This window comes from Leptosomus discolor, chromosome 8, assembly GCF_034619465.1.
Source record: "Leptosomus discolor isolate bLepDis1 chromosome 8, bLepDis1.hap2, whole genome shotgun sequence".
Taxonomy (NCBI): Eukaryota; Metazoa; Chordata; class Aves; order Leptosomiformes; family Leptosomidae; genus Leptosomus; species Leptosomus discolor.
This window is the reverse complement of record NC_141398.1, coordinates 33,022,945-33,038,332: the sequence shown is the minus strand read 5'-3', so window position 1 is coordinate 33,038,332 and position 15,388 is coordinate 33,022,945. Positions and strand designations below refer to the sequence as shown.

The following is a 15,388-nucleotide window of genomic DNA, read 5'->3' as shown; positions in this document are numbered from 1 at the left end:
AGCAGAAATTTGAAACTACCCTTTCCACTAAACTCTTGGCTATTTCCGAAAGCAGCCAAATTTTCCAGCTTTGCCAGTGACTTTCAAACTCCTTTTGATTTACGGGCCTCTGAGTATTTTCTCTAACTCCTTCAAAAGCAGAGAAGCCCGCCAAAAAATGACTAGTGAAGCAAATCAGCATTTTCTAAATCAACACAATATAAAAAGAAACTGTCTTTTGCAACCACTACCAGTTTGCTACTCATCTGCAGTGCCAACACATGTGCTAGAGCAGAGAGCTCCCCATCGCCACCCCCAGCTCGCTGCTCTCTGTGACCCTATCATGCTGTGTATGCATTGTTCCTGTGCTGCTGCAGTGTGCCTCTGGCCATCACCCGACGTGCTGCTGCTTGTGCCCATTGGGCAAATGAGAAATTGTAAATGAGGTGCAAAGCTCAGTTTTTCTCTCTTTTTCCCCCTTTCTTGGGGGATTTGCGTACTCTAAGGCAGCGCAAAGAAGTATGAACTGAGAAAGAGAAGAAATGGAGTGTATGTACATGCAGATATGTAAATGCTAAGCGAGTGGAGACATTGGTGGTCTTAGCCGTGATTACTTGCTCCCATCAGAAGAGGAGGGCCCTCATTTCTCCATGTTTTCATCCTCTGCTTCTAGATGCGTGCACTTGCACTGGCTCTGGAGCCTGCACGGCCCTGGGTAGCTGGTTCAGAGGAAAGCTGAGGCTGGGTCAGAGATGCCCAGAGGGTGGTTTGGCAGAATCACACTCAACTTCTTGTCTAGCTTCTCCTGCAAAGGGCTTGCCCAACTCCTCTAGGTGGTCGTTCCCCTGCTTGTGCTTGCTACATATTTCTCAGTATAAAGCTATATCTCTCTTGAAGAGGATTGAACCAATTACCCTTGGTCCTAGCCGCGATGGACATGGAGAACTCACCCATTGCAGCCATCACTGTATCAACCTCTCAAGCCTTTGAAACCTCTCTCATTTTCCTTTTCTCTCTAGACACACAATGCATTCAGCCCTGATTTCTACGTCTATCTTTGGACTGCTTTACTGTTCACACTTTCCTGCTGTTTGTGCTGTCCTCTTCTGAATGTGCTCCACCTGTCAGAACGGGGTGCCCTAAACCAGAGACAGTGCCAGCCAAAACCTCACCAATTCAAGTGGAGCAACATAGTTACTTCCCAGGTCTTTCTTACATACAACGTTCCTGTTATTCCATCCCAGAATGCCACATGCTTTTTCTATTAAAGCAGCATCGTACTGCTGACTTGTGCTTATTTAACATTCACTCTGAGAACAAAAAGCCCCACACTAAGGAAATAAGTACATAAAATAACCCCCACCTAAAAACTATTCACTTCAACAAAGGATTGTTTCACCAGGTTGCTCCTGCTAAATCCCTCTTAGGACAGCAATAACACAGCTGGAACAACCAGCTTATAGTTGTTAAAAGTGTTTAAATTAATTAAAAGACTAGCAAGGACATTTCATGTATCCCAAAGGAATTTTGTAGCCCACTGGATGTCAGATGAAAACCAGGTCTTATATCCACTTCGCATAATGGACAAATCCACTGCGAAAGGCTAAAGCCTAGAAGTGAGGACAAAGTGCAATTTTCTACCATTGCTGTCTTGCATGGGCATTTTCATTTTGTTCAAGGACAAACTATTGACCACCTGTGGAAAATAAACTTTTTTTAATCATTCTAAAAGCAGCTTAACACACAGATGTCTGACTAAAAGACTGTTAGAGGGATTGTATATGAAAACTGTGTGCACTGAAGTTACTTTTCTGATTAAATGAATCCAGGAATCACTTGTACTGGTACAGCAAGACCTCTGCTATTAACCAAGCTGGTTGTAGAGTATCTTTGTGAAACAGACCAGAGGAAAATCTCAGTGAGAGGAAATGGAACATCAAATAAATCTTTTGTATCTCTTTTCTCTGAAAAATGATAGCTGAGATGGAAGGGTTATTTTGGCTGTAGGACAGCCAGGTACGAATAGCAGCTCCTAGGGATGCACTGGGGGGACTGAGGAAGGACTTTCAGCTTCCAGTGAGCTGTCACTTGACAGCAGCAGAAAAAAACAGATGTCTGCCTCTCAAACAAAGGTAAAGAACGTTTTCATGCATCCTGTATGCAGCTCAATGTGCATTTAAAGAATTTCATGTGGACTTGTGGCAACTTATGCTATAAATATAGAGCAATAGGACTGACACCATACCACCGTATCAGATATTTAGCACAGCTTCTGACATATATGTATGCTGAAGGTGCTAGGACTGCTTCCTTGGGACAAGAGGAAACATTTCATACAGTACACCCAGGACATTGTGCCTTCAGGGAAAACCGAAAATCATTAGTTGGGTGTTTTAAAAGTCTATCTATCTTTCCCTACTACCATCTGCCCCCTTCCTCCTCCCATCTATCTGTGAAACTATTTGCTTAATTAACAGGAATTTAACCAACTAGTGAGCTACAGTTGTTGCTATGATTTTCTCCCATTGCAACTCATTGACTTTTTTTTGTGGTGGCATTCCCCAGTGTTGTTTAGGCCGCCTGTCTGAGGTATTGCAACTTAAAACTATAGTTTGCTTGCACAGGGAATATTACAAAACTTTTAGCAGGGAGATTTCTCCCCAAGAAATTATTTTCTGAAGTTGCCACAAATCAGCCAACAAGTTGAGATGTTAGCATCCCAACATTGTACATTTAACATCCAAGGCCAGGAGGACTTCTGCTGTGCTCCCAACGTCCCCACAGTGAGGAGCATCCCTCTTGGAGGCAGCTCCACACAACAAAACAGTCAGTACCACCAAGCCATCTGCCCCATGCTGAAAATCCTCTATGCTCAGACAGTTAGCATTCTAAAAACCCTTGAAACTGAAACCGCTTAATACAATTTAAACTTTTTGACAAAAAAAAAAAAAAAAAAAAAAAAAAAAGAGAGAGAGAAGAAAAAGAAGAAAAAGAAGCTTCACCAAGAAACTCTTGGTTAAGCTGGTTTGAAGTTCTGTCACCATCTTGAATCACAGGTAACTTAAGTCCCCTGTATGTTTACCAGCATGTGTTTCAGTTTACAAAGAGAAGCACAACACATTGCGATTGTGCTGGAGTAAGTAACAAATAACTATATACAAAATACAATAACAACTTGAAAAGAACATGAAGGCAACTCAGCAATTGCTTACTGAGCTCAGCGAGGAGACTTTTGACATCCTCAAGCACACGTAACAGTAGACTTCAGTATCTTTTGTACTGTAATGGGAATTACCAAAAAAATTATTGCATTATAAAATGTAAAAGGAAAGCTCACCTATTACAAAGTAACACAGATCATTCTATGGCAGACCTCATTACCTGACTTTTTACAGCATCCTAACAAGAAAATTTCCGTGCTTGTTACTGCAAGGGTACTTCTTCACTATAAAAAAATTGAAGTATGCATATTTGTATACGATTACATTCAGTACTGTTAACAAAACCTTTGCTCACAGGCAGGCTCTTGAACTTCATGATCAGCAATGACCAAAGGTGAGGCACCGCAACCAGTCAGTGACAGACTCTCTTTTCTCCTCAGCATACAGCTGTATTGCCATTTGCCGTCCTGGAAATCCTTGCCATGCCACACCGTTACCCAGCAAAGAAGAAGGGATTGATCCTATTAGGATTTGTCGCTTTTCTGTATATCAGTTGGTAAGAATTATGTACTTTAAAATATTTTCTTCAAGAGATCTACTTTGTAAAACAAGGCCAAACGTGATTTTTTCCTCCCAGGCACACAGGAGACAGCACTCTGTTCTTTGGAGAGGTCATTTAAACTTTAGCTGAGACCCATGAGAAGTATTTGCAGATGTAGGTAGAGCAGGTTTCTTCGAACACAACACAGGTCCTGAGACCATACATAGTATCTCCTGCTCTTCTAAGGCCTCTTATAGAAAAGCAACTAAATTGCCATAAACTCCGGGGTACTTTGAATTATTTCTGCTGGGCTGGAGTTTCTATTTCTACCATTACCATCAAACTTACCTCTGTTTGCTGTCTTGCTTACTGCAAAACCACCAAATCTCAAAAGGTCTGGGGGTCATGTGGAGCAGAAGAGGGGGAAACCTCAGTTTGGTATTTGGCAGGGACATATGGCTGGGTTTAGAAACTTGAGATAGAAAATGATACTCGGAGCCAGGTGCAAACTGACGGGTAGCAAGGAGGCATCTTCCCCACCCCCACCCCCACCCCCCCCCCCCCGGGTAGATGCTGCCTACATTTCCAGTATTGTACCACAGTTGAACTCCAACCTGTTGGAGGGTTATCCTGAAAGAATAAACTATATCTAACCAGCCCCCCACCCAGCCTGTAGCCATCCAGTCACCTCCTGTGTGTGTGTCATGAATCCCCTGGAGCTGGGTTTGCATCCTCTCCTGCTCATTGCATCCCAGCTGCTGTGCCGGGATCTGGAGGCACTGCCTGCTCCATCTGACTGTGGGCAGCTGTCAACACTTCAGATGACTGTGAGGATGCCTTATGTGGAGACAGCTCAGGAATGGGTCCAGACAGTTTCAGGGTACACTGCAATATCACTTTCCAGAGCTCAGGAAACACTCAGGTCCTAGGGTGGAGGGTACAGAACAACTGGTCAGAAGGGAGGTAACTTGTTCTCATGAAAGGTTTCTGAGAAGTCACTGGGACTATGATGAAACCTATCCTTCCCATTGCAACCCATCAGTTCTCACTCTCAGCTAGCGACTACCTTCAGCCCACTGAATGAAAATCTGGAATGAAAAATAAACTGCACAGATGAAACACTCTTGTGACTTTGAACCTATCAGAGTAGCTATGGAAGCAATGGACTTCACTGCTACATCACATAACCAAGTTAGGAGCCATTTATCCTAATCTAGCCCTGAGCCTAAGAGGATTATGACCACAGCTTCCTAAATTCCTTTTCTATTTTATTATTCACCCAGTTGCTTAATGCCAGGGTTTTTTTCATTTGTATTCTGACAGCATTTGTTTTTTACTGTCTTTGAGACCAGACAGCTCTCCAGGCAACTATTGCAGTCATGTGTGCCTTGCTTTCCCCTAAAGCCCCTGTCAGCTGAGCAATCTCACCCCACAGGAGACATGGTTCATGCCAGGACCTGAAGCCTCATCAAAGGATGGGGATCTAAACAAGCATCAATACATTTGAGCCCTCCCAGTATCTTTGAATTGATGTTGTACAGTGCTGCCAGGGTCCAGAGTGGAAGGTAGTCCCTTAGAGCGCTTGTCCCCTGTGTCCCAGGGCCCTGATAACTGGATAAAAGGTATTAGGATTTCAATACTGTTGGTTTCTCTCCTCCCAAGGCAGCAAGGAACCTCCTGACTGCTTTCTTTTTGCATCCTTGTCTTGGTTCCCTGCAACCACAGACAACAGCTTTCAAACAACAGAAAAAAATTTTAGCCTCTGCACTGAAATCGTGATACATGTACACATTTTACTGTTGGTGCTGCAGCTTGGTGGTTTAATAGCCCCATCTGGGCATCTTCCGTTTCACAGCCAACAGAGTCCTTCCTAAAAGCCTCTCCTTGAACTGTCACTGTCATGGCTGTGCTTCCCCTCCCCCAGTGTCAATGAGCTGAGAACTGACTGGTCTCTGCAAGGCAGCAGAGAAACTAAGTGGCCAGTGACACCTTGCACCAGGTACCTGCCGCTGAGTGGGGCTTCACTATAGCTTTGGATACCCATAGAGTTCAAAAAGGAAAGGTGGCTTTCAGTTGCGGGACACCAGGGCTAAGGGAACCTTTAGGCATATTGGTTAATTCTTGGAAGGATGGATCTTGCATCTCCTGGTTCCGTTAAGTAGTGCCTTATACCTGGAGTCATCACATTGAAAACAGTGCAGAATATATAAATTTTAGAACTGGAATTCTAAATCTTAAAAAGGAAGTAACAATAGATAGCCCTTTCCCATTTCAGTGGTATAAAATAAATCTTGATCTTCACGATTTTGCATGTGTCTTAGGAGAAAAGTTCAAACTACCTTTGCAAGAGAATATAAATCATTACAGATTACACTCTGTATAGAAAATTAAAATACAAAAAAAAGCCCTAAACCAAATTAAATCTAAAGAGCGATTGCTTTCTTATAATAAGCCCCTATTCCACCTCTGTAAGGAATCAAAATACTTTTCTTTCACTGCATGCTCGTTTTCAGTTCACAACCTTTTAATTTTGAATTAACCAGTCTCAGAAAGCTCATATGTGGCCAGTGCTTTCTTTTCTCCTTTCTGGATCTTCCCGTTTAATACTTCCCTAGGGAGGCTTTTTTTTTTTTCCCTTCAGTGATTGTGGTCGTCCCATTAATATTAGTGGACAGGTAATGAGAGGACAGGATCAATCCCCCACTTGCATCCAGCTGTACTATGACAGCACATCACCTCTCACTGGTGTTTATATGCTGTTCTCTATCCTTTGCAGTCTGGCAACTTTGGATATACCGAGGGCTGTTCTGTCAATCTATCCTCCCCATAGTTCTAGGCATTGTCTGCTTCTGACTCACTCACTGATGTCCAAGGAAAGATCTTGGTAAAAACTAAAATTTGGTAAAATGCAATCTTCAGAATAATAAGCCTCTGAATCCTGCATGTATGTTAGATTACTCAGGAGAAATGAGCAATATGTATTTGCAAGTTGTGGGGTGCATTTTATGAAATCCCTAGGAAAACAAACAAACAAAAAAATAAAACCCAAAACTGTCAACCTTTGTGATCAAAATGAGTAAGTTCAGGAATCTGGAGGTAAGCCTGAAGATGAAAAACCTGGAAACACACAGCTCCCACCAAGTCAGGAAGCTGCAAGTGCTTTAGTGCTCCTGTATAGTCATTTATTTAGGTTTGAAAATATGGGTTGGAGTGCTTCATATGAGGCACGCCAGCTGGCCAAATTGCATCAAGATAATCTAGTTCCTCATTATATAAAATAAAGGCAGTTGTCTCTCTGTTTTACTGTCTGAGACACAGCGAGAAAACAGTAGCCCTGTGCAGTGAAGAACACACGCTGACATTTGCATGGGCTCCAGTTAGTGCTTGTTCTTCAGTATTTCTGCTCAGGCTTTCTGTGGCCTTTTCTGAAGGCTTTTTAAAATAACTTTGCTGTTTCACAGCCCTGTTTGTTTGACGAAAGGACCTTAAATAATGAGAATGAGCCTCTACACTTAACATTTCCACACTCAGCCCAGACAGCTCCACTACCACCCGCCTCCATTTCTCCACTCTACCTCTTCAGTGGGGATTAGTGAATCTCTTTACAAGCAAGGTAAAACTCCACATTTTCCATGTCCTACCCCTTCCTTCTCTAACTAGAGAAAGGAGAAAGCATCTTTCCAGATTTTTTTTTTTCTTAGCACTGTCCCATTCCTCAGTTTCGTGACACAGTTTCAGGCTGGTGGGGCAGCCTGTTTGTCACTTCTTTTTGAGGCGTGATGCTCAGCGTAAGGTGGCAGGCTGGGTGCCATCAGAGAGAGTGGGATTGTGTTCCCATGTTAGCACTGGTGGTGGAAAGTATGGCATACTCCTCAAATGTGTTTCTTTTAATCAAGACTTAAACCTTTGAGGACTTTTTGGACCCAAAGGTTCTCTTTAGGGAAGTGCTGCCTGTTGTTAGAATGGCATGTCTTCAAAACAATCACTGGAAACAAACCCTCTTTTTAATACTCTTTACATATTAAATTCAAATATATATAATTTTATGCATAAAAATGTATTTTTTCTATATTTTATATATAAAGTCTATTATATTCTTAAGTCCAAACATTTACTACCAGCTACTCTTATGAGCTGTAAACAATAAAAATTATATCAGAGAACTGACAGCCGATACAAGATGTTTTTTGAGAGAGGAAAAAGGCAGAAAGAGGGAGCCTAAGGGAAAGAAAAGAAGTCCTATAAATCAGACATTTTCATCCTCTTCCTTTTCCAAAAGTGTTTGTCAAATAGTTCTGGCACAAAGGAGCAAAGCAGCTACATCTGCTTCCTACCTATCTGCTCCTCCTCCTAGACCAAGAGAAAAGGTGCTGGAGAATTCCCCTTGCCCTCTCACCTCCTGAAACTTCTTTCCACTCATCAAAAAAGTCGTCAACAGTGGTAGGATAGAGACAGGGAAAAACAGCACTCTGTCTCCACAGGCACTTGAGATCTGGATAGGGGCTGAAAAGCTATCATAACTAAAGAGTAAACACGTACGTGAGAGCGTAGTTGATTAAGCTTCACTGAGAATAGCCAAGTGCACATCCCTGTTTCTGAGCATTTTGCTATTTTACTGTTATTTTACTGCCATTAATAGCCAGTGCCACCACGGTGACAGAGGAACGGTGTCTGCATTTCACCCTGCACTGGAACCCATCTAACTGAGCAGCAGCTCAAGTGTGCTTCACAGCAAATAGCCCAAACGCTGAGGAGATGTATTTACAGCTGATCTAATTTTCTCTGTATCAAGATTGTTTTGATAACTTGGCCCTTTAGGAGTTACAAATCATGAAGTGGTTCTTCTAACTGAATGTTCCTAACCAAAGGTCATTTCTCTCCTTGCCTAGGGTCCTGTGGATTTATTCTGTAACAGGAGAGTGGGTATATCCTCTCTTTGCTTTGTTCAGCCCGGCCGGGCTAGCAGCTTTTTTTGCCGGTAGTCTTGCCATCGTCGTCTCTTTCTACAACTTCGGGGAGTTCCTCAACCGTATGATATGGGGTCAGTCCAAGTTTTGGTTTTCACTTCTAGCCATATGAAAAAAAAAAATCTAAAATGAATTCCTGTGATTGACTAGGCAGATGAGGAGAGGAAGGTGTCCCTGTATGCTGCAGGGTGGCATTTGGGTGTCTGTTAGAGATTGCCAGGTCCTGACTAGTTACTAACAAACAGTGAGAACAAATTGGAGCAAGAATCCCAGCCCCGTCAGATGAAAGGCTGGACTAGGTTTCTTTAACGTGGCTTAAGAGAAGCACTGGCATAATCACTGGATTTTGAATTCCTTCTCAAACAAAGGTCCATAGAAGCAAAATCTCTCTGGCTAAAACTCTTACACCTGCATCAAGTGGCATTTGTCAGCCTAGGGAACAGCACTGTTTACTGATAATTTATCGGGAGGCATTAGTGCATCCAAGTGAAAGCATCGCGGCAGCTCCATGAGTAAAACAGCTGTTGAGAACATCTCCCCTCTGCTTTGGTACTGTTGTAATCAGTACTGATTTAAAGAAAATGGACAAATGGGCAGTTAGAAAAAAAAAAAAGTAGTTTAGGAGGACATATTCAACAGATAGAAGAAAGAAAAAAACTGAAGCAGCAGCTTTGGGGTTTGGCATGGGATATTATTATTATCATTATTATAATAATTATCACTATTATTATTATTTTGCCTTCTAGTTTCCTCTCTCCTTTTTCATTCAAGATTAAGTTTTTGAGGATGAAGGTGTTTCTGTCAGGAAAACTCGTGTATTTTATTTAGGACGAATGTGTGAACATTAGCAATTTCTTAAACTAGCTTTCTGATGAAAGAAAAAATGCTGCAAAAACACCTCTGAAAATAAATAAGACAACCTCCCTCTGTTCTCAGGGAACATTTGATGCCTGATGCATTTTGTGAAGTCTCACATGCCTGTCAAGTAGAGTGTCTGTAGCTAGTCTCTCACCATCCATACTCAGCTACCTAAAAGCAGCAGATTGACTTCCAAATGTGCTGAATAACCATCTTCACTGCTTGTTACCTTTGCAAATAAGACGCTTGCTCTACATGTCCATGTTTGGAAATTTTGGCCGAATTCTATTCTCGCATGAACACGATACAAGAGAAGGATTGCTGGCAAATGAAAACAGATCTGCAACCTTTCTGCACTAGCTTTGGTTTAAGAGGCATCACATAAAATGTAACTACTACTAATCAAAGACCACATCGTCACTACAGGAGAGTATAGGTCTTTATATGAGATCTGATATCTGATACATCTAGATGCCAGATTTTTTCATCACTGAGTACATATTAGTAATTTCAGGCCTAGAGTATACACAATACATAAGTTGGAGATAATCAGAATTAAAACAATTTGATTTCCAAGGTGTTAATTGATAGGACAAAAGGTCAGGCCAAGCAGAAATCAAATTAACTGCAAAAATCAGATGCATTTTGAGCAGCTGATCAAAACTACTCACTTAAGAGGTGTTAATTTAAGAGATTTCTAAAGACATTGGGGCAAGCATTCAACTTTCTTTTCTGTGCACACAAAAAGGCTGAAAAGCACCCCAGTTGTAATAGCATAGATGTAACCTCAGAGAATATAAATAAACACGGCATACACAATACCCTCCTTTGATACCTGGTGTGCTCTTGCAATCTATGGAGGCTTCCAGCGTGTGGTGGGTCTGCCTCTCCTGTCATACTTGATGTTTTCAAAGGAGCCTCAAAATCATGGCCTTAACAATTACGTGGTGCTTTCATCCACATGCAGGGTACTCCCCCTGAGTTATAGTTCCCCAGGTTTGTGCAAACTCTTGCTACTTCACATGCATCCTCAGCTCTTCATCCCCCAGACTGGCAGCAGTCCCTGGATTTGCTGTACGCTGATAAAAGCAGCCGCAAGCTGCACCCCAATAGCTGGCCACTCTGCAGTGTGTGAGGCTGTAGTTTGATAATACGGGGACTTTGGCAGCAACAACTTCTCAATAAGCTCCTGCCCATGGCCCCTCACTTGCTCCTACTCCAGCACACACAGCTGTTTCTTGCAAGCAGGGGCTTTTTTCAACTCAGATCAGTTTCCTGATCCATTTCCCAGCTGTGTCCACCCAAGAGAAGGGTAGGACTTCCCTAAGCTGGTATTGATAACAAGGTCCCAATAAGCACTGAAACACAGCCAGAGGGAAGCTATTGCAAATTACAGTGTACCAGAGTCTTAATAGGTTCCTGACTGAGACAAATCTTTGGCTCAGCATTGCCAGAGCAAAAAGACCTGCAAACTAAATGAAGATGTGATTCCAATGTACCTTTCTTCTCACAGCAAAAATGGCTCCACATGCTTTTTTTCATCCTACCCTTTCCTGTCTCATGTTCCCATCACAATAAGGGAGACGATGCAGTTAAAACAACCCTGCATTAAAACAACCACAAACACACCACAAAGCAAAACAATCTGTGGTAGCAGAGGACAGGCTTCTTCATCTCTCTGTACCCTCCCACCCCGGCCAGCTCCTCTCTCCCCCAAAAGAAAGGATACCTGGAAGGGCACTTCTGCCTTCCCTTTTGCTTCCTGATCAGTTCCCCAAAGGCACAGTTTGAGTTACAGAGTAATGCAACTGTCCACTCAATTCCTATAGGCATATCTGGAGATACCTTCTCCAACACCACTTGCAGCCACCAAGCCATTAGACCTGATGCCGGCAGCATCTGCCAAGGCAGAGAGTCCTGCCTGAGCTGCTGCGACCAGGCTTTGCCCCAAAGGGAAAGGCTCCGGGGCAGCTGCTTCTTTTTCTTTCTTTCCCACTTGAAGGAAGAAAGCTTGCTGCCCAGTTGTGTTCATCTGAAGGTGCAAGAAGTGATTAACAAATAGCTGCTCCACAGGAGTGGCAAACCTGGTTTCCTTCTGGACTTACACCCTGTGGCAGGCTGTAGGTTGCAAATGAAGCTTGTCCCACAGCATACCATGCTTCATGTGTGCGCTCTTCTGCATTCTTTTACAGCTCCAGGCCACTATCACTTTTCCTAAAACCAGCTAAATAAATATTTACTCTTTTTTACCCTTAAAGGTATATTCAGTTCCAACTTATTCTACAGTCTATGGATGGCAGCATTCAGCTTCAAGCAATTTTTAAAGCTACCTACTGTGCTTGACCAAAAAGATGCAGTATCATTTCTGAAAGCTGGAAAATCCAGGCTGTCGAATAATGTAATCTTGTTTTTCCTTTTCAGAACAACTAAAAGATGCCAGACCCTAAATTTGTTTTATTATTTATAGACAAAGTGTTTCATACAGTGTTGGAGGTTTTAAAAAATGTATTATCTCTCATGTGCCTCTCCCTCCCCTTGCACAGTTGGATTGGTGGTAACTAAGGCAACCCAGCTGCACAGCCTGAGAGGCACAGAAAATAGTACCAGTAATGACTTTTTTTTGTTTTAAATCCCAGAGTTTCTAGAGTACTAGACAATGTTGAGCAATACAGAAACTCCAAAGAGGGTAATTGGAAACAATGGGCTGATTCTTTTACTGCCATAAATTTACCTCAGCCAAGAATTTGGCTGCAGGGTCCGAGTACCAAAGATGAACCGTGCGATAGCTTCTCCTGTTACCGATGGGTAGAAAACATCAGGCAGGCAGCTGATCTCATCTTATTTTGACCAATCAAAGTAGAACCCTCAAAAATAAAGCAAAGCAGTTTTCCCTCGGATTTTGCTCTTCGGGGGGCAAGCGGATCCTCATGAGAAATTCAGATCAAAGTTCTCCACATCAGACAGAGCAACATTTCAGGTGAGGTCTCTTCTCTCGTACCAGCATTTGAAGATAGAGCAGATTTATTTGTCTTCCATCTAACACATCTGAAAAAAGCCGCTTGATTTCAATACTTTGAAATGCAGGTGGATAGGAGCTGTGGCTAGGAACAGCTACCCACTCCATCAGTGATTTAAATGCCTGCTGGGGGACACGGGGCAAACCACTCGCAAGATTTTACAGCCACAAGGCCTCTGCCAAGTGCAGAAAAATGCTCATCCCCAGGTGGTTGAAGCATCCTTTGGGAGAGAAACAGGGCAGAAAAGGAGGCTGGCTGTCAGAGCGGGCAGCAGCTCCAACAGACCCATGCCTGGATGCTCGCCATCCTCCAGAAGGGAAAGCTCTGGCCAGCATCTGGCTTAGGAACACCAGGGCCAGGGGCAAAGCCAGAATTAAAGATATTGTAAAGCAAGGGATAAGGCAGTACAAGAAAAATAAGAGCCCTTGCTCTCAGGAAAAAAGAGGAAACTGGTGGTGGAGTAACTTCCTCATGCCCAGTGCATGGATGGATGTGCTCCTCCAGATCTTCTACAAGCTTTGAAATATCTTGTGAAGACATTGCTGAAATGTATTCACCCAAAGCTAAGCTAAAGTTAGACAGCAATCTTCTCATCAACATATTTTTCCTCCTTTTTTTGGGGTACTTTTGCATTAAATGCATTTTCCAGAAACACATAACTTGTTTTAGGAACTGATTGTTTTCCCAGGGTTTTATTTTTGTTTTTATGCACTTGCGAAACCAAGCTCCCTCAATACCCTGTAGTCAGCTATTGGGAAATCTAGCCTATGTGACAGCGCATGAATCTGTACAATGCAAAGCAACACTACAACATGATTGAATTCTTGATGCTCTCATTCCTCTGAGCAGCTGTTGAGATCGCAGAAACCTGAGTGGCAAATAAAGGGATGCAAAGGGCAACTGTGTGGGGTATGAAGTCATTCTACCACTATACTGCTACAGGCGTATGAACAGCACTTTTTGTATGAATGTTAAAGTGACCATGTTCTGCAGGTAGTTATCCATCCAGACACAGGTTCCACCCTTTGTTACTACAGTGTCCAGGAGGATTTTTAAGCTAAGCCTCCTTTCCAGAAGATATCTTCATTTGTTCTATCATGTCTTTAAAAACAAAGAATAAGAGTCCAGGGTATAACTATTTTCTTTCAGTGAACAAATAACATTTATATCTACAATTTCACTATACTGCCGGTGACAAATGGAACTCAAATGTACGAGGATTTACAGCCTACGGTTTGCAAACTAAATACAAATATTTACTTTTGTCTCATCCATTCATCCTAGTTGCGCCACAAACCTGCCATAGCATATTTATATCCTTCATATTTGTCACACCCCCGAGCTGCAGTTTACCCTTGGGGTAGGGGAGTCCAACTATTTAAAGGCAACCTGCACCATCTGTCACACGCCCTACTCTTGCTGACAAGTTTATCTGATGATCCACTGGAGGCAGACTGGATTGGAAGCTCTGGCAAACCAGGGCTTACAGTTTCATCACTGGAGGCCAGACATTAACTGGTGCTTGCTAATACACTGTCCCTGGTCTAATAGTCTAGTGGTTTTTTTTTTTAGTGATGTTTTTGCTTCCTCATCTTTAAAATTTCTATTTGGTCAGTACAAAACACTTACAGGATCATTTGGGGAGGAAGAAATGGATTTTGTTCCATATCAGGTCAATTGCCAAATACTGTACATGCTGGAGACAGATAAAATACAGCAGTTTGTGTTTCAGAGCCTCTGAGGTCTACAGACAAGAAAAGATCCTTTAAAAGAGGGTTCCCTGTGAGTAAATGATGATCAACAGCGAAGAAGAGAGGCTGAGACAGGGCTTTAGATAAGAGTACCCAGATATATTTGGTTATGGCCACGGTAGCACATCTGGTGTCTAGCTGGTGTTTCAGAGGGCTGTGAGTGTTCAGTAGGTCCCGTGCTGTCCTGGCCAGCTATGTGAGGATAATCCAGACATCTCAGCTGCAGGGATGAATCATCTGCTGCCTTTCCAGACAAGCTTTGTTTTTAAAGCTTTTCACATACTCTTACACCAAGCTAGGTTGGTTTGGTGGCAGGTAATTTTTCCCACTAGCAAAGCAGCATTATTCTCAATAGATATGGCCCACAGTAGGTTTCAAATCATTCCTCAGTAGTTGAGTAATCTTCTACTTGCTGGGGACATCCCAGGCTCCCTCGACTTCTACAGCACTTCGGCTTTAGCAGCTGGCCCAAGCCATGCTCTCAGAGCTTACTCCCACTCCCAGGCGGGTTCAGTTCCCCAGGGATGTTGGGAGGCTGGGGCCAGCTTCACATCCTCCTCCCAACAGCCAACAGCACGCTTGATCTGTGAGAGGATTTCTCTGTTGTGCCTGTTTTGTTTTGTTTTGTTTTCCCAATAATCTCTTCTCCTCCGCCTCCAAACAGGAGATTCAATAGCAATACTGGACTACAGGCAGAAAGGCAAGTGAATCCTCCTTTTCAAGCCAAACAATCTCTCCATGAATGCTGAAGCCATGAAGTAGAGGAAAATAAATGCAGCTGTGACAAATCCTTTCTCCAATGCATTGCAGCTTCTGGTGAAGCCATTAAGTCATCAGACATATGGAAAGCTGGTGGAAAATATGAAATGTTTGCCTCTTACATGATAACTCTGCAACTGCTATGAATAAGAAACTTGTGTTCATCTGTTTACACAGATTTCTCATCTCTTGCACAATGTACGTGAGGACGTGTCCATGGTTAAAACTCGTCACTGGTAAATGAACTCCCTCATGAGCTTGGCACCACTCTGTAAAAGACCTGTGAATGCAAGCCAGCTCTTGTTTGGATTGCCCTTCATCAAGTCTGGAAAAAATTATGAGGAGGGGGGATTTT

General features: G+C 42.8%; 1 protein-coding gene across 2 annotated transcripts in view; it reads left to right on the top strand.

Moving 5' to 3' along the window:
* The window catches only part of ADTRP (androgen dependent TFPI regulating protein), a 32,052-nt gene extending 17,070 nt beyond the window's left edge, over window positions 1-14,982 (top strand). Inside the window, exons 4-6 of one of the 2 annotated variants that reach the window (XM_086469515.1) lie at window positions 3,581-3,696; window positions 8,571-8,722; window positions 14,939-14,982. In XM_086469515.1, coding sequence (XP_086325641.1) covers window positions 3,581-3,696; window positions 8,571-8,722; window positions 14,939-14,982 — 312 coding nt within the window. Of the gene's footprint in view, window positions 1-3,580; window positions 3,697-8,570; window positions 8,723-11,019; window positions 11,085-14,938 lie in introns of those variants that run through there. The other variant, XM_086469514.1, reaches the window with a different exon arrangement.
* The last annotated feature ends 406 nt before the right edge of the window (window positions 14,983-15,388 follow it).